General features: G+C 38.5%; 1 protein-coding gene across 1 annotated transcript; it reads right to left on the bottom strand.

Annotated features, from left to right (window-relative positions):
- Positions 1–3,166: 3,166 nt before the first annotated feature.
- Positions 3,167–7,859, bottom strand: LOC127078746 (ATP-dependent RNA helicase DEAH11, chloroplastic-like). The gene is made up of 2 exons (XM_051019179.1): positions 7,526–7,859; positions 3,167–3,618 (listed from the first exon to the last, which is right to left on the bottom strand). The coding sequence occupies exons 1-2, from the start codon at positions 7,827–7,829 to the stop codon at positions 3,167–3,169; spliced, it is 756 nt and encodes a 251-aa protein (XP_050875136.1). The 5' UTR covers positions 7,830–7,859.
- Between the last annotated feature and the right edge of the window lie 12,529 nt (positions 7,860–20,388).

The raw sequence follows: 20,388 nt of genomic DNA, 5'->3' as shown, positions 1-20,388 counted from the left end.
CTACTTGTTCCTTAGAATGTCTAGTTTTTTATGATGATGAATTTTGAAGTTGTGCATGGCTGGATTTCTGTTTGTGTTAGAATGATTGAACATATGTGCATTTGTGACCTTGCTCCACTCTTTCTATTGTGAAATGCTTGATTTTAAAAAAATTTTAAAATAATTTAAAATTAAAATTTTAAAAAATCCAATGGACATGAAATTTTGCATGATGATTCTAGACACATTGCTGGATGTTTTAGGCTTGGTTTGGTATTTTTCTAATTTACCATTTCTGTTTTATGCACATGTTTGTGAGGTGTGACAATTTGTGTCACACATTTGGTTGATCAACTTATGCAATTTAATTTCCATTTCAAATGACCTCTAATGCTTCTGAATTTTTGTATTATGATCATGTTGGAGGTGTAGAATGCTCATGATTTTTTCCAGAATTATTGGAATCATTTCTGTTTTGATTTGGATTTTTCATTCTCAATGTCCATTTGTGAGCCTTAAAATTGTCTTTGACTTCCTTTGCTTATTACATGGCCTTGCTTGATGATTTTGACTTGGTCCTTTTTATGACATGTTAATATGTGTTTTAAGTTGCATTGTGTTGAATTTCAGCTCCTGTTTTGAATTTTTTCTTCACCTTTGACCCTAGGCTTTGACCTAGTGGTTTGTTACTTACATGTGAGCTTTGAATTTCAGGATCAAGCACTTAATCTCCATGGTTGATGATGCTTCATCATTTAAATGTTGATATTTGCTATTGATTGCTAACATTTGCTGTTTTGTAGGTTGATGATAACTCACTTGAGTTTGCCTTAGGGTTTATTTGTTGTACATTGGGATTGCCTGTTTGATATTGACTGTTGTCTGTTTGTCTGAATTCTGTACTGATTGGTTTAGTTGTTTACACAGGTACTTTAGCCGCTTTACCTCATTATTTGAGTTGCTTTGCTTTGCTTGTGGTTGGCATACCACTTAGGTAACTTCCTTGATCTCCATGTAGTCTGGAAGACCTGTCATGTTATTTTGGCAGGCACCTGTCTGAAGCCCTCCTTAAGAGGCAATGTTTGTGCTTGTTTATCTTTGTGCCTTGTACATATAAAGACCTCCTAAGTGAAGAGGCATTGGCAGATAGAAGGGATGTGCAATCCATCCCCTGCTATTCAGTTGTGTCATGCATCCTGCTCACACCATGTGTTGATGCACTTTGAATAAGAACCCAAGATCTTGTTGTGTCAGTCATGTGGAGAAGAGTTCCTACATTCTGAACTCCCACACTTTCTAGTTGATTCAAGCTCTCCCAGGCCAGGGATAAGAGCTATGAGGCATAACCCTCATCTCCATTTCATCTGCTTCACCCTAACTCTTAATGTTAGGGTTAAGAGCTAAAAACACCCCATTCCAGTTGGCTTGTTTCTACAGCCTAGCCTTGTGTGAGCCACTTGTTTGCATATAGTGTGTGTGCTTGCTCTCTTGTGAATGCCTGTTTGCTGTTTATTTGCTGTTTATTTGCTGTTTCAACTTGCTGCCTGTGCGAGTTAGGTTCTGTTTAGATGCCTCAACCTAGGACTATTGTGGATTGCATGACAACTATTAGGCTCGAGTCAGCCTCCCTTTTAGTTTGTTATTTCCCGGTCTCTGGTTAGGAGAGAGTTTCTCCCCTGTTAAGGGGAACTACGTTGCCCTGATCCTCATACCAGATGAGGTACGTAGGCAGGAGATCGTGCGAGATCTCTCCGGGCACCCTTTTCCTTTTTGTGTGTGTTTGCTTGACAGATAGCAGGCTCGAGTACCAGACTCCCTGTTAGCTTGTTTGTTCACCTTTTTTGTTGTTTTTGACGACTCAGCGTCTGGTTAACCTCTTGTTTGCTTCGAGTCTGACGTAAGTCCAGCGATTGGTAGTCGGTTTCCTGTGTTTGTTTGTGTGGAGTCTGACGTAAGTCCAGCGATTGGCAGTCGGTTTCCTGTGTTTGTTTGTGTGGAGTCTGGCGTAAGTCCAGCGATTGGCGGTCGGTTTCCTGTGGGTGTTTGTGTGCTTGGAGTCTGATGTAAGTCCAGCGATTGGCATTCGGTTTCCTTGTTTGTGTTTGTTGTTTGGAGTCGGACGTAAGACCAGCCATTGGCAGTCTGTTTCCATTTGCGTGTTTGCTTTGACGTCTCAGCGTCTTGGTATGGTGTTTGTTGCGGCGTGCGTTAGCCGAACTACGGTAGCTCTAATTCTCATTCCAGATGAGATACGTAGGCATAGGATGCGATATCCTAGCGAGCCCGTTCCCATTTTCCCCGAACTACGTCGACTCTGATGTTTGTTTCTGACAAACTACGTAGGCCCAGGATGCGATATCCTGCCGAGTCTCCTTCCTCCATCTTCTTCCGCCTGTTTTATTATTCCAGTGTGTGTGCATTCTTTGAGCAGTTTATCAGCAACCTTATCCTATTCTTCTGAGCGTGGATCCCGTCGAGTACGACGGACGTGAGGGGTGCTAATACCTTCCCCTTGCGTAACCGACTCCCGATCCTTGCATCTCCGGTCGTAAGACCATTTCCTTTCCAGGTTTACTTCGAGCGTTTCCTTTCCCTCCTTTGGGATAAATAACGCACAGTGGCGGCTCTGTTTGTTTGCTTTTTCCCACCGGTTGTTTTTCGCGGATGCGACCGTCGGTTCTCGGAGAACATTGTTACAAGACGTAAGCAAGTCGGATCTGATCACATAGTGACTCTACTCTAGTATATGAATAAGTCGGAAACGGTCTCTGGAAGGGTGTCAGGGGGCAACATGATGTTGGTGTAAGCCCTAGAGGCCAATACTTTTGGTACTTGTATCGAATTATTTATTAATAATAAAAGGCATTTTCTTTATTATGGTTGATTAATAAAGTCCCTGGAATAGATAGTCCGTTTAATGTATTAAGTGTGACTTAATCATGAGAGCACATTAAACATAAGGACACTATTCTTAAAGTATCCGTAGTCGAGCTTTATTATGAAGTGGGATAACATTAAAGCATTGAGACTATTACATTTGTAGACTGGTGATCACATCTCATGGATCATGGATAAAAAGTTATCAAGTCTTAAACATAGGTATGAATATTAAGAGTAATATTTATACCGGATTGACCCGCTATGAGAATACTATATAGAAAGTTATGCAAAGTGCCATAAGTAATTCTCATGGTGATAATGGTGTATACCACTCTATATTGACATCATTTTTATCACATATAACTATGCCAAATCCTCTGCTAAGTCTGCGAGGCCAGAAAATTCTTGCTTTAACTTCAGGAAATAAAAATGTTTTATCCCCTCCCATAGCTGATTGTGAAGGAAGTATTTTCAAGTTCGAGCCGCAAAACTCGTCTCCATCCAGCTCAACGGCTCTTTTGGCAGCATCAGGGGACAAAAATGTTATCTTGCCCCACTTTTCTCTATCTGGAGGATCCTTCCCCATTCCTTGGAACTTGTACACAGCACATATAGAACCTGAGGTATTCTTTTCAAAAAACATCAGGAGCTCCTTGTCATCAATTGCATTTATGTTTGAGTGATACACATCAACACTCAGGGAATGCTTCTCGAGTTCCAGATGCTTTATCTCAGCACCAGACCCAAACAAAGCCATAGGTGATGCAAAACCAGACCCGTGATACAAACATTTTCCATACATTCTGTGCGTAACCTCTTTTTCTCGTATTCTAAAACATCACTCACCAACATAGTAGCTGTATTCATATCGTGTGAAGCGGCATATAACTGGATGAGATTCTCGTCAACTTTCACTTCAACAAAGATTCTTTCATCCAAACAAGCTTTCCTAATACGTGAAACATGACCAAGCAAATTACTGTTGGATTTCCCACAAAATCTTTTGAGAAGAATAGTGCCAAAACCAGTCAATGTCTTAGTTTGCAACTTCCGTTCTTCCATCTTGGATACATCAAACGAGGGAGGGGTTGAAGGTCGTATAATGATTGAAACTCAACAACACTAACACAGACCAGATATTCATTAGACACTGAGAGAAGGTCACCGAAAACCACCCAACTAGGATTTTGAGCAAACACGAGCAAGGAAGAAGATGGATGCAGTTGAACATGTTGTCCAGTTTGCGCTACTTCATAACCAAGTTGATTGCGTCCAGAAAACATGGCTACATTTTCAGAAAGTGAGGCAAGTATAACCTTTTTCATATTCTTATCATGAACAGAAGGTGTATGAGGATCCCAACGCCAGTAACTTGGAACAACAAAGCCATGTTCACGCTCTAGAAAAGATTCTAACTTGAAAACTGTGTCTTGGCATCTCCTCATAGATTTAGCATTGATGCTATTTTCCTAACACCACTTATTCCTCCTCTCTTGAGGCAGAGCCTCCCATTCTTTGTACTCAGAGAGAAGTGTAAAAAGGTCACCACCAGAATGGCAAAATTGCACTTTGAGACAATCAGATCTTTGCTTATCATCTCATCAATGTAGTTTCTTAGAGCCTTGAGATGAAAACCCCATACTGTAGAATTTATAAATTCTCATTTATTAAAGACTCCATCCCACTACAGCACAAAAAACAATAAAAAAAACATGAGTATTACATATCAAAACAGGGGAATAAAACACCATACTATAACATGTCTCATTTATTCTTCTCAATTCTTACTCTTTTTATCCCTATGTTTCTTAAATTACATTAAGATATCTCACTATACTACTGCAAATCATCCTTTGTCCCGTTCATAAAGAGCATTAGAATTTATAAACCACCTTAAGCTCTTAATAAGAGTTTGGTATAAAACATCAAAATGATACAATTGTCACTCCTATGATTCTATGAACCTAACAATAACAACAAAACAAAACAAAAAAAGTTATAACCATGAAATAGAAACTATAAACTTAGAAATAATCAATTGATCTTTTTGTTCATATGCTTCACAAGCTGACCCATCTGAAACCTCCAATACACAAAATACACCATGCCAAATTCAATCATCACATAAAGCCAAACATTCTCTCCCTCACTCTCCTTTGGTGACATAATCTCCTCAATTCTAAAACCCTCCCTCTCTGAATTCCCCAAAAGACCCTCCAAAAAATACCCATAAAACACATACATCTTATCCCTCCCTCTCGAAAGAACCGAAGTAGGGTACCCTTCACTCTCAAGGTCAATTTTGTCATAAACCACACCCTCCCCCCATCCATTATTACTCTTCAGAAGCCACAACTTATTCGCTTGCGGTGAAACAACCAAAACGACACCGTCACTTCTAAAAACGACACCATCAGGACGCGTGAGATCCTCGTTGAGAAGTACGTGCCTGGCTGTACCGTCGTCCGCAACAACCTTGAAAACCTTACCTGTATTGGATTGCACCACCAAGAGACAATCCTCGCTGCTGACGTGAGCAATACCGTTGAGCCCGATGTAACTATACGGTGTGTCGCGGTCCACCGGATGTTCGGTGAACCTCGGCGATTTTGAGAAGATTGAAGCTTCTCCTTTCACGTTGACTTTCCAGATGTAGTTGCCGATGGAGTTCGTGACGTAAGCGTTGCCGTTGTAATCAACAGCGACGTCGTTTGCAAGGGCTTCTTCATCGGTGGGGAGAGGGGAGAGCAAGAGGCGGTTGCCGGATTTTAGGTCGTAGGCGGCGAGAGCGTTGAAAAGAGGAAGAGGTTTAACGGCGTGGATTACAGCGAGGACGCAGTTGTTGCATGAATCGATTGTTATACCTATAACAGTGACGTTTTCGGGGAGAGAGGTATCGGAGATTAGGGTTTCGATTATGCCAGCGTCGGAGATTGATGAGATGGTGCGGTGACGGAGGGATCCGACGAGGAAATGTCGTTTTAAAGGGTCCCACGCTAGGGATTCTGGATAGAGGTTTGGTGATTGGAAATTGATGACGTGAGAGTTTTCGGCGAGGGCTTTGATTATCGGAGTTGAAGTTTGGAGGAAGAGCAGGACGACGATGACGACGGTGGTGTATGAAGTAAGGGGTGATTGGATGAGTGAATTGGCATGGTGAGGTTTTGAGAGCTGTGTTTTTGGGTTTGAAACTTTATTCCAAGTAGCGGCTGAAGTTAAGTGTATGGGTCTTCATCTCATGATGATCTATCTATAAAATTATACTATATTCTTTAATCGGAGAGGATTTTGAATCTTTAGAGTTTGAAAAAGAGAAATTAAAGGTCAGATTGTTTTGTTTTGTTTTGCTTTTAAAAAATGATTTTTATATTATTTATTAAAAAAAAATTGTAAATAAAAAAAATTAATAAAAATTACTTTTAATAATTATTCTAAAAATATTATTTTAGATATTTAATTATTTTATTTAAAAAAATTAGATATTAAATATTTTTAAATTATTTAATTTTGAAACTATTTTTCAAATAGTATTTTATAAAAATCATTTTTGAGATATAACTTTTTAATACATTGTATATCGATTATATTTTGATCTTCAATAATTATGTTTATATTATTATACATCTTAGAATTCTCAAACACCGAGCTTTTCTAGGTCGAGTATAAAAAGGCGAACAAGTCGGATTGCATAAATCGTTAGTAGGTCGGTTCTCGGAGAACATTGTTACAAGACGTAAGCAAGTTGGATCTGATCACATAGTGACTCTACTATAGTATATGAATAAGTCGGAAACGGTCTCTGGAAGGGTGTCAGGGTGCAACATGATGTTGATGTAAGCCCTAGAGGCCAATACTTTTGGTACTTGTATCGAATTATTTATTAATAATAAAAGGCATTTTCTTTATTATGGTTGATTAATAAAGTCCCTGGAATAGATAGTCCGTTTAATGTATTAAGTGTGACTTAATCATGAGAGCACATTAAACATAAGGACATATTCTTAAAGTATCGTAGTCGAGCTTTATTGTGAAGTGGGATAACATTAAAGCATTGAGACTATTATGTTTGTAGACTGGTGATCACATCTCATGGATCATGGATAAAAAGTTATCAAGTCTTAAACATAGGTATGAATATTAAGAGTAATATTTATACCGGATTGACCCGCTATGAGAATACTATATAGAAAGTTATGCAAAGTGTCATAAATTATTCTCATGGTGATAATGGTGTATACCACTCTATATTGACATCATTTTTATCACATATAACTATGCCAAATCCTCTGCTAAGTCTGCGAGGCCACAAAATTCTTGCTTTAACTTCAGGAAATAAAAATGTTTTATCCCCTCCCATAGCTGATTGTGAAGGAAGTATTTTCAAGTTCGAGCCGCAAAACTCGTCTCCATTCAGCTCAACGGCTCTTTTGGCAGCATCAGGGGACAAAAATGTTATCTTGCCCCACTTTTCTCTATCTGGAGGATCCTTCCCCATTCCTTGGAACTTGTACACAACACATATAGAACCTGAGGTATTCTTTTTAAAAAACATCAGGACCATTGTCATCAATTGCATTTATGTTTGAGTGATACACATCAACACTCAGGGAATGCTTCTCGAGTTCCAGATGCTTTATCTCAGCACCAGACCCAAACAAAGCCATAGGTGATGCAGAACCAGACCCGTGATACAAACATTTTTCCATACATTCTGTGCGTAACCTCTTTTTCCCGTATTCTAAAACATCACTCACCAACATAGTAGTTGTATTCATATCGTGTGAAGCGGCATATAACTGGATGAGATTCTCGTCAACTTTCACTTCAACAAAGATTCTTTCATCCAAACAAGCTTTCCTAATACGTGAAACATGACCAAGCAAATTACTGTTGGATTTCCCACAAAATCTTTTGAGAAGAATAGTGCCAAAACCAGTCAATGTCTTAGTTTGCAACTTCCGTTCTTCCATCTTGGATACATCAAACGAGGGAGGGGTTGAAGGTCGTATAATGATTGAAACTCAACAGCACTAACACAGACCAGATATTCATTAGACACTGAGAGAAGGTCACCGAAAACCACCCAACTAGGCTTTTGAGCAAACACGAGCAAGGAAGAAGATGGATGCAGTTGAACATGTTGTCCAGTTTGCGCTACTTCATAACCAAGTTGATTGCGTCCACAAAACATGGCTACATTTTCAGAAAGTGAGGCCAGTATAACCTTTTTCATATTCTTATCATGAACAGAAGGTGTATGAGGATCCCAACGCCGGTAACTTGGAACAACAAAGCCATGTTCACGCTCTAGAAATGATTCTAACTCGAAAACTGTGTCTTGGCATCTCCTCATAGATTTAGCATTGATGCTATTTTCCCAACACCACTTATTCCTCCTCTCTTGAGGCAGAGCCTCCCATTCTTTGTACACAGAGAGAAGTGTAAAAAGGTCACCATCAGAATGGAAAAATTGCACTTTGAGACAATCAGATCTTTGCTTATCACCTCATCAATGTAGTTTCTTAGAGCCTTGAGATGAAAACCCCATACTGCAGAATTTATAAATTCTCATTTATCATAGACTCCATCCCACTACAGCACAAAAAAATAAAAAAAACATGAGTATTACATATCAAAACAGGGGAATAGAACACCATACTATAACAGGTCTCATTTATTCTTCTCAATTCTTACTCTTTTTATCCCTATGTTTCTTAAATTACATTAAGATATCTCACTATACTGTGCAAATCATCCTTTGTCCCGTTCATAAAGAGCATTAGAATTTATAAACCACCTTAAGCTCTTAATAAGAGTTTGGTATAAAACATCAAAATGATACAATTGTCACTCCTATGATTCTATGAACCTAACAATAACAACAAAACAAACAAAAAAAGTTATAACCATGAAATAGAAACTATAAACTTAGAAATAATCAATTGATCTTTTTGTTCATATGCTTCACAAGCTGACCCATCTGAAACCTCCAATACACAAAATACACCATGCCAAATCCAATCATCACATAAAGCCAAACATTCTCTCCCTCACTCTCCTTTGGTGACATAATCTCCTCAATTCTAAAACCCTCCCTCTCTGAATTCCCCAAAAGACCCTCAAAAAATACCCATACAACACATACATCTTATCCCTCCCTCTCGAAACAACCGAAGTAGGGTACCCTTCACTCTCAAGGTCAATTTTATCATAAACCACACCCTCCCCCATCCATTATTACTCTTCAGAAGCCACAACTTATTCGCTTGCGGTGAAACCACCAAAACGACACTGTCACTTCTAAAAACGACGCCATCAGGATGCGTGAGATCCTCGTTGAGAAGTACGTGCCTGGCTGTACCGTCGTCCGCATCAACCTTGAAAACCTTACCTGTATTGGATTGCACCACCAAGAGATAATCCCCGTCGCTGACGTAAGCAATACCGTTGAGCCCGATGTAACTATACGGTGTGTCGCGGTCCACCGGATGTTCGGTGAACCTCGGCGATTTTGAGAAGATTGAAGCTTCTCCTTTCACGTTGACTTTCCAGATGTAGTTGCCGATGGAGTTCGTGACGTAAGCGTTGCCGTTGTAATCAACAGCGACGTCGTTTGTGAGGGCTTATTCATCGGTGGGGAGAGGGGAGAGGAAGAGGCGGTTGCCGGATTTTAGGCCGTAGGCGGCGAGAGCGTTGAAAGGAGGAAGAGGTTTGACGGCGTGGATTACAGCGAGGACGCGGTTGTTGCGTGAATCGACTGTTATACCTACAACGATGACGTTTTCGGGGAGAGAGGTATCGGAGATAAGGGTTTCGGTTATGCCAGCGTCGGAGGTTGATGAGATGGTGCGGTGACAGAGGGATCCGACGAGGAAGTGTTGTTTTAAAGGGTCCACGCTAGGGATTCTGGATAGAGGTTTGGTGATTGGAAATTGATGACGTGGGAGTTTTCGGCGAGGGCTTTGATTATCGGAGTTGAACTTTGGAGGAAGAGGAGGAGGAGGACGACGACGATGGTGTATGAAGTAAGGGAGTGATTGGATGAGTGAATTGGCATGGTGAGGTTTTGAGAGCTGTGTTTTTGGGTTTGAAACTTTATTCCAAGTAGCGGCTGAAGTTAAGTGTATGGGTCTTCATCTCATGATGATCTATCTATAAAATTATACTATATTCTTTAATCGGAGAGGATTTTGAATCTTTAGAGTTTGAAAAAGAGAAATTAAAGGTCAGATTGTTTTGCTTTTAAAAAATGATTTTTATACTATTTATTTTTAAAAAAATTGTAAATAAAAAAAATTAATAAAAAATTACTTTTAATAATTATTCTAAAAATATTATTTTAGATATTTAATTATTTTATTTAAAAAAATTAGATATTAAATATTTTAAATTATTTAATTTTGAAACTATTTCAAATAGTATTTTATAAAAATCATTTTTAGATATAACTTTTTAATACATTGTATTTCGATTATATTTTGATCTTCAATAATTATGTTTATATTATTATACATCTTAGAATTCTCAAAGACCGAGCTTTTCTAGGTCGAGTATAAAAAGGCGAACAAGTCGGATTGCATAAATCGTTAGTAGGTCGGTTCTCGGAGAACATTGTTACAAGACGTAAGCAAGTCGGATCTAATCACATAGTGACTCTACTCTAGTATATGAATAAGTCGGAAACGGTCTCTGGAAGGGTGTCAGGGGGCAACATGATGTTGGTGTAAGCCCTAGAGGCCAATACTTTTGGTACTTGTATCGAATTATTTACTAATAATAAAAGGCATTTTCTTTATTATGGTTGATTAATAAAGTCCCTGGAATAGATAGTCCGTTTAATGTATTAAGTGTGACTTAATCATGAGAGCACATTAAACATAAGGACATTATTCTTAAAGTATCCGTAGTCGAGCTTTATTGTGAAGTGGGATAACATTAAAGCATTGAGACTATTATGTTTGTAGACTGGTGATCACATCTCATGGATCATGGATAAAAAGTTATCAAGTCTTAAACATAGGTATGAATATTAAGAGTAATATTTATACCGGATTGACCCGCTATGAGAATACTATATAGAAAGTTATGCAAAGTGTCATAAGTTATTCTCATGGTGATAATGGTGTATACCACTCTATATTGACATCATTTTTATCACATATAACTATGCCAAATCCTCTGCTAAGTCTGCGAGGCCAGAAAATTCTTGCTTTAACTTCAGGAAATAAAAATGTTTTATCCCCTCCCATAGCTGATTGTGAAGGAAGTATTTTCAAGTTCGAGCCGCAAAACTCGTCTCCATCCAGCTCAACGGCTCTTTTGGCAGCATCAGGGGACAAAAATGTTATCTTGCCCCACTTTTCTCTATCTGGAGGATCCTTCCCCATTCCTTGGAACTTGTACACATCACATATAGAACCTGAGGTATTCTTTTCAAAAAACATCTGGAGCTCATTGTCATCAATTGCATTTATGTTTGAGTGATACACATCAACACTCAGGGAATGCTTCTCGAGTTCCAGATGCTTTATCTCAGCACCAGACCCAAACAAAGCCATAGGTGATGCAGAACCAGACCCGTGATACAAACATTTTTCCATACATTCTGTGCGTAACCTCTTTTTCCCGTATTCTAAAACATCACTCACCAATATAGTAGTTGTATTCATATCGTGTGAAGCGGCATATAACTGGATGAGATTCTCGTCAACTTTCACTTCAACAAAGATTCTTTCATCCAAACAAGCTTTCCTAATACGTGAAACATGACCAAGCAAATTACTGTTGGATTTCCCACAAAATCTTTTGAGAAGAATAGTGCCAAAACCAGTCAATGTCTTAGTTTGCAACTTCCGTTCTTCCATCTTGGATACATCAAACGAGGGAGGGGGTTGAAGGTCGTATAATGATTGAAACTCAACAGCACTAACACAGACCAGATATTCATTAGACACTGAGAGAAGGTCACCGAAAACCACCCAACTAGGCTTTTGAGCAAACACGAGCAAGGAAGAAGATGGATGCAGTTGAACATGTTGTCCAGTTTGCGCTACTTCATAACCAAGTTGATTGCGTCCACAAAACATGGCTACATTTTCAGAAAGTGAGGCCAGTATAACCTTTTTCATATTCTTATCATGAACAGAAGGTGTATGAGGATCCCAACGCCGGTAACTTGGAACAACAAAGCCATGTTCACGCTCTAGAAATGATTCTAACTCGAAAACTGTGTCTTGGCATCTCCTCATAGATTTAGCATTGATGCTATTTTCCCAACACCACTTATTCCTCCTCTCTTGAGGCAGAGCCTCCCATTCTTTGTACACAGAGAGAAGTGTAAAAAGGTCACCATCAGAATGGAAAAATTGCACTTTGAGACAATCAGATCTTTGCTTATCACCTCATCAATGTAGTTTCTTAGAGCCTTGAGATGAAAACCCCATACTGCAGAATTTATAAATTCTCATTTATCATAGACTCCATCCCACTACAGCATAAAAAACAATAAAAAAACATGAGTATTACTTATCAAAACAGGGGAATAGAACACCATACTATAACAGGTCTCATTTATTCTTCTCAATTCTTACTCTTTTTATCCCTATGTTTCTTAAATTACATTAAGATATCTCACTATACTGCTGCAAATCATCCTTTGTCCCGTTCATAAAGAGCATTAGAATTTATAAACCACCTTAAGCTCTTAATAAGAGTTTGGTATAAAACATCAAAATGATACAATTGTCACTCCTATGATTCTATGAACCTAACAATAACAACAAAACAAAACAAAAAAAGTTATAACCATGAAATAGAAACTATAAACTTAGAAATAATCATATGATCTTTTTGTTCATATGCTTCACAAGCTGACCCATCTGAAACCTCCAATACACAAAATACACCATGCCAAATCCAATCATCACATAAAGCCAAACATTCTCTCCCTCACTCTCCTTTGGTGACATAATCTCCTCAATTCTAAAACCCTCCCTCTCTGAATTCCCCAAAAGACCCTCAAAAAATACCCATACAACACATACATCTTATCCCTCCCTCTCGAAACAACCGAAGTAGGGTACCCTTCACTCTCAAGGTCAATTTTATCATAAACCACACCCTCCCCCATCCATTATTACTCTTCAGAAGCCACAACTTATTCGCTTGCGGTGAAACCACCAAAACGACACTGTCACTTCTAAAAACGACGCCATCAGGATGCGTGAGATCCTCGTTGAGAAGTACGTGCCTGGCTGTACCGTCGTCCGCATCAACCTTGAAAACCTTACCTGTATTGGATTGCACCACCAAGAGATAATCCCCGTCGCTGACGTAAGCAATACCGTTGAGCCCGATGTAACTATACGGTGTGTCGCGGTCCACCGGATGTTCGGTGAACCTCGGCGATTTTGAGAAGATTGAAGCTTCTCCTTTCACGTTGACTTTCCAGATGTAGTTGCCGATGGAGTTCGTGACGTAAGCGTGCCGTTGTAATCAACAGCGACGTCGTTTGTGAGGGCTTATTCATCGGTGGGGAGAGGGGAGAGGAAGAGGCGGTTGCCGGATTTTAGGCCGTAGGCGGCGAGAGCGTTGAAAGGAGGAAGAGGTTTGACGGCGTGGATTACAGCGAGGACGCGGTTGTTGCGTGAATCGACTGTTATACCTACAACGATGACGTTTTCGGGGAGAGAGGTATCGGAGATAAGGGTTTCGGTTATGCCAGCGTCGGAGGTTGATGAGATGGTGCGGTGACAGAGGGATCCGACGAGGAAGTGTTGTTTTAAAGGGTCCACGCTAGGGATTCTGGATAGAGGTTTGGTGATTGGAAATTGATGACGTGGGAGTTTTCGGCGAGGGCTTTGATTATCGGAGTTGAACTTTGGAGGAAGAGGAGGAGGAGGACGACGACGATGGTGTATGAAGTAAGGGAGTGATTGGATGAGTGAATTGGCATGGTGAGGTTTTGAGAGCTGTGTTTTTGGGTTTGAAACTTTATTCCAAGTAGCGGCTGAAGTTAAGTGTATGGGTCTTCATCTCATGATGATCTATCTATAAAATTATACTATATTCTTTAATCGGAGAGGATTTTGAATCTTTAGAGTTTGAAAAAGAGAAATTAAAGGTCAGATTGTTTTGCTTTTAAAAAATGATTTTTATACTATTTATTTTTTAAAAAAATTGTAAATAAAAAAATTAATAAAAAATTACTTTTAATAATTATTCTAAAAATATTATTTTAGATATTTAATTATTTTATTTAAAAAAATTAGATATTAAATATTTTAAATTATTTAATTTTGAAACTATTTTTCAAATAGTATTTTATAAAAATCATTTTTGAGATATAACTTTTTAATACATTGTATTTCGATTATATTTTGATCTTCAATAATTATGTTTATATTATTATACATCTTAGAATTCTCAAAGACCGAGCTTTTCTAGGTCGAGTATAAAAAGGCGAACAAGTCGGATTGCATAAATCGTTAGTAGGTCGGTTCTCGGAGAACATTGTTACAAGACGTAAGCAAGTCGGATCTAATCACATAGTGACTCTACTCTAGTATATGAATAAGTCGGAAACGGTCTCTGGAAGGGTGTCAGGGGGCAACATGATGTTGGTGTAAGCCCTAGAGGCCAATACTTTTGGTACTTGTATCGAATTATTTACTAATAATAAAAGGCATTTTCTTTATTATGGTTGATTAATAAAGTCCCTGGAATAGATAGTCCGTTTAATGTATTAAGTGTGACTTAATCATGAGAGCACATTAAACATAAGGACATTATTCTTAAAGTATCCGTAGTCGAGCTTTATTGTGAAGTGGGATAACATTAAAGCATTGAGACTATTATGTTTGTAGACTGGTGATCACATCTCATGGATCATGGATAAAAAGTTATCAAGTCTTAAACATAGGTATGAATATTAAGAGTAATATTTATACCGGATTGACCCGCTATGAGAATACTATATAGAAAGTTATGCAAAGTGTCATAAGTTATTCTCATGGTGATAATGGTGTATACCACTCTATATTGACATCATTTTTATCACATATAACTATGCCAAATCCTCTGCTAAGTCTGCGAGGCCAGAAAATTCTTGCTTTAACTTCAGGAAATAAAATGTTTTATCCCCTCCCATAGCTGATTGTGAAGGAAGTATTTTCAAGTTCGAGCCGCAAAACTCGTCTCCATCCAGCTCAACGGCTCTTTTGGCAGCATCAGGGGACAAAAATGTTATCTTGCCCCACTTTTCTCTATCTGGAGGATCCTTCCCCATTCCTTGGAACTTGTACACCACATATAGAACCTGAGGTATTCTTTTCAAAAACATCAGGAGCTCATTGTCATCAATTGCATTTATGTTTGAGTGATACACATCAACACTCAGGGAATGCTTCTCGAGTTCCAGATGCTTTATCTCAGCACCAGACCCAAACAAAGCCATAGGTGATGCAGAACCAGACCCGTGATACAAACATTTTTCCATACATTCTGTGCGTAACCTCTTTTTCCCGTATTCTAAAACATCACTCACCAACATAGTAGTTGTATTCATATCGTGTGAAGCGGCATATAACTGGATGAGATTCTCGTCAACTTTCACTTCAACAAAGATTCTTTCATCCAAACAAGCTTTCCTAATACGTGAAACATGACCAAGCAAATTACTGTTGGATTTCCCACAAAATCTTTTGAGAAGAATAGTGCCAAAACCAGTCAATGTCTTAGTTTGCAACTTCCGTTCTTCCATCTTGGATACATCAAACGAGGGAGGGGGTTGAAGGTCGTATAATGATTGAAACTCAACAACACTAACACAGACCAGATATTCATTAGACACTGAGAGAAGGTCACCGAAAACCACCCAACTAGGCTTTTGAGCAAACACGAGCAAGGAAGAAGATGGATGCAGTTGAACATGTTGTCCAGTTTGCGCTACTTCATAACCAAGTTGATTGCGTCACAAAACATGGCTACATTTTCAGAGGTGAGGCCAGTATAACCTTTTTCATATTCTTATCATGAACATAAGGTGTATGAGGATCCCAACGCCGGTAACTTGGAACAACAAAGCCATGTTCACGCTCTAGAAATGATTCTAACTCGAAAACTGTGTCTTGGCATCTCCTCATAGATTTAGCATTGATGCTATTTTCCCAACACCACTTATTCCTCCTCTCTTGAGGCAGAGCCTCCCATTCTTTGTACACAGAGAGAAGTGTAAAAAGGTCACCATCAGAATGGAAAAATTGCACTTTGAGACAATCAGATCTTTGCTTATCACCTCATCAATGTAGTTTCTTAGAGCCTTGAGATGAAAACCCATACTGCAGAATTTATAAATTCTCATTTATCATAGACTCCATCCCACTACAGCATAAAAAACAATAAAAAAACATGAGTATTACTTATCAAAACAGGGGAATAGAACACCATACTATAACAGGTCTCATTTATTCTTCTCAATTCTTACTCTTTTTATCCCTATGTTTCTTAAATTACATTAGGATATCTCACTATACTGCTGCAAATCATCCTTTGTCCCGTTCATAAAGAGCATTAGAATTTATAAACCACCTTAAGCTCTTAATAAGAGTTGGTATAAAACATCAAAATGATACAATTGTCACTCCTATGATTCTATGAACCTAACAATAACAACAAAACAAAATAAAAAAAGTTATAACCATGAAATAGAAACTATAAACTTAGAAATAATCATATGATCTTTTTGTTCATATGCTTCACAAGCTGACCCATCTGAAACCTCCAATACACAAAATACACCATGCCAAATCCAATCATCACATAAAGCCAAACATTCTCTCCCTCACTCTCCTTTGGTGACATAATCTCCTCAATTCTAAAACCCTCCCTCTCTGAATTCCCCAAAAGACCCTCAAAAAATACCCATACAACACATACATCTTATCCCTCCCTCTCGAAACAACCGAAGTAGGGTACCCTTCACTCTCAAGGTCAATTTTGTCATAAACCACACCCTCCCCCCATCCATTATTACTCTTCAGAAGCCACAACTTATTCGCTTGCGGTGAAACCACCAAAACGACACTGTCACTTCTAAAAACGACGCCATCAGGATGCGTGAGATCCTCGTTGAGAAGTACGTGCCTGGCTGTACTGTCGTCCGCATCAACCTTGAAAACCTTACCTGTATTGGATTGCACCACCAAGAGATAATCCCCGTCGCTGACGTAAGCAATACCGTTGAGCCCGATGTAACTATACGGTGTGTCGCGGTCCACCGGATGTTCGGTGAACCTCGGCAATTTTGAGAAGATTGAAGCTTCTCCTTTCACGTTGACTTTCCAGATGTAGTTGCCGATGGAGTTCGTGACGTAAGCGTTGCCGTTGTAATCAACAGCGACGTCGTTTGTGAGGGCTTATTCATCGGTGGGGAGAGGGGAGAGGAAGAGGCGGTTGCCGGATTTTAGGCCGTAGGCGGCGAGAGCGTTGAAAGGAGGAAGAGGTTTGACGGCGTGGATTACAGCGAGGACGCAGTTGTTGCGTGAATCGACTGTTATACCTACAACGATGACGTTTTCGGGGAGAGAGGTATCGGAGATAAGGGTTTCGGTTATGCCAGCGTCGGAGGTTGATGAGATGGTGCGGTGACAGAGGGATCCGACGAGGAAGTGTTGTTTTAAAGGGTCCACGCTAGGGATTCTGGATAGAGGTTTGGTGATTGGAAATTGATGACGTGGGAGTTTTCGGCGAGGGCTTTGATTATCGGAGTTGAACTTTGGAGGAAGAGGAGGAGGAGGACGACGATGGTGTATGAAGTAAGGGAGTGATTGGATGAGTGAATTGGCATGGTGAGGTTTTGAGAGCTGTGTTTTTGGGTTTGAAACTTTATTCCAAGTAGCGGCTGAAGTTAAGTGTATGGGTCTTCATCTCATGATGATCTATCTATAAAATTATACTATATTCTTTAATCGGAGAAGATTTTGAATCTTTAGAGTTCGAAAAAGAGAAATTAAAGGTCAGATTGTTTTGCTTTTAAAAAATGATTTTTATACTATTTATTTTTTAAAAAAATTGTAAATAAAAAAAATTAATAAAAAATTACTTTTAATAATTATTCTAAAAATATTATTTTAGATATTTAATTATTTTATTTAAAAAAATTAGATATTAAATATTTTTAAATTATTTAATTTTGAAACTATTTTTCAAATAGTATTTTTAAAAATCATTTTTGAGATATAACTTTTTAATACATTGTATTTCGATTATATTTGATCTTCAATAATTATGTTTATATTATTATACATCTTAGAATTCTCAAAGACCGAGCTTTTCTAGGTCGAGTATAAAAAGGCGAACAAGTCGGATTGCATAAATCGTTAGTAGGTCGGTTCTCGGAGAACATTGTTACAAGACGTAAGCAAGTCGGATCTAATCACATAGTGACTCTACTCTAGTATATGAATAAGTCGGAAACGGTCTCTGGAAGGGTGTCAGGGGGCAACATGATGTTGGTGTAAGCCCTAGAGGCCAATACTTTTGGTACTTGTATCGAATTATTTACTAATAATAAAAGGCATTTTCTTTATTATGGTTGATTAATAAAGTCCCTGGAATAGATAGTCCGTTTAATGTATTAAGTGTGACTTAATCATGAGAGCACATTAAACATAAGGACATTATTCTTAAAGTATCTGTAGTCGAGCTTTATTGTGAAGTGGGATAACATTAAAGCATTGAGACTATTATGTTTGTAGACTGGTGATCACATCTCATGGATCATGGATAAAAAGTTATCAAGTCTTAAACATAGGTATGAATATTAAGAGTAATATTTATACCGGATTGACCCGCTATGAGAATACTATATAGAAAGTTATGCAAAGTGTCATAAGTTATTCTCATGGTGATAATGGTGTATACCACTCTATATTGACATCATTTTTATCACATATAACTATGCCAAATCCTCTGCTAAGTCTGCGAGGCCAGAAAATTATTGCTTTAACTTCAGGAAATAAAAATGTTTTATCCCCTCCCATAGCTGATTGTGAAGGAAGTATTTTCAAGTTCGAGCCACAAAACTCGTCTCCATCCAGCTCAACGGCTCTTTTGGCAGCATCAGGGGACAAAAATGTTATCTTGCCCCACTTTTCTCTATCTGGAGGATCCTTCCCCATTCCTTGGAACTTGTACACAGCACATATAGAACCTGAGGTATTCTTTTCAAAAAACATCAGGAGCTCATTGTCATCAATTGCATTTATGTTTGAGTGATACACATCAACACTCAGGGAATGCTTCTCGAGTTCCAGATGCTTTATCTCAGCACCAGACCCAAACAAAGCCATAGGTGATGCAGAACCAGACCCGTGATACAAACATTTTTCCATACATTCTGTGCGTAACCTCTTTTTCCTGTATTCTAAAACATCACTCACCAACATAGTAGTTGTATTCATATCGTGTGAAGCGGCATATAACTGGATGAGATTCTCGTCAACTTTCACTTCAACAAAGATTCTTTCATCCAAACAAGCTTTCCTAATACGTGAAACATGACCAAGCAAATTACTGTTGGATTTCCCACAAAATCTTTTGAGAAGAATAGTGCCAAAACCAGTCAATGTCTTAGTTTGCAACTTCCGTTCTTCCATCTTGGATACATCAAACGAGGGAGGGGGTTGAAGGTCGTATAATGATTGAAACTCAACAACACTAACACAGACCAGATATTCATTAGACACTGAGAGAAGGTCACCGAAAACCACCCAACTAGGCTTTTGAGCAAACACGAGCAAGGAAGAAGATGGATGCAGTTGAACATGTTGTCCAGTTTGCGCTACTTCATAACCAAGTTGATTGCGTCCACAAAACATGGCTACATTTTCAGAAGGTGAGGCCAGTATAACCTTTTTCATATTCTTATCATGAACATAAGGTGTATGAGGATCCCAACGCCGGTAACTTGGAACAACAAAGCCATGTTCACGCTCTAGAAATGATTCTAACTCGAAAACTGTGTCTTGGCATCTCCTCATAGATTTAGCATTGATGCTATTTTCCCAACACCACTTATTCCTCCTCTCTTGAGGCAGAGCCTCCCATTCTTTGTACACAGAGAGAAGTGTAAAAAGGTCACCATCAGAATGGAAAAATTGCACTTTGAGACAATCAGATCTTTGCTTATCACCTCATCAATGTAGTTTCTTAGAGCCTTGAGATGAAAACCCCATACTGTAGAATTTATAAATTCTCATTTATCATAGACTCCATCCCACTACAGCATAAAAAACAATAAAAAAAACATGAGTATTACATATCAAAACAGGGGAATAGAACACCATACTATAACAGGTCTCATTTATTCTTCTCAATTCTTACTCTTTTTATCCCTATGTTTCTTAAATTACATTAAGATATCTCACTATACTGCTGCAAATCATCCTTTGTCCCGTTCATAAAGAGCATTAGAATTTATAAACCACCTTAAGCTCTTAATAAGAGTTTGGTATAAAACATCAAAATGAT

Source organism: Lathyrus oleraceus, chromosome 5 (assembly GCF_024323335.1).
Source record: "Lathyrus oleraceus cultivar Zhongwan6 chromosome 5, CAAS_Psat_ZW6_1.0, whole genome shotgun sequence".
Lineage (NCBI taxonomy): Eukaryota > Viridiplantae > Streptophyta > Magnoliopsida > Fabales > Fabaceae > Lathyrus > Lathyrus oleraceus.
Note: the sequence above shows the minus strand (reverse complement) of the source record. Positions and strands in the feature narration are given on the sequence as shown.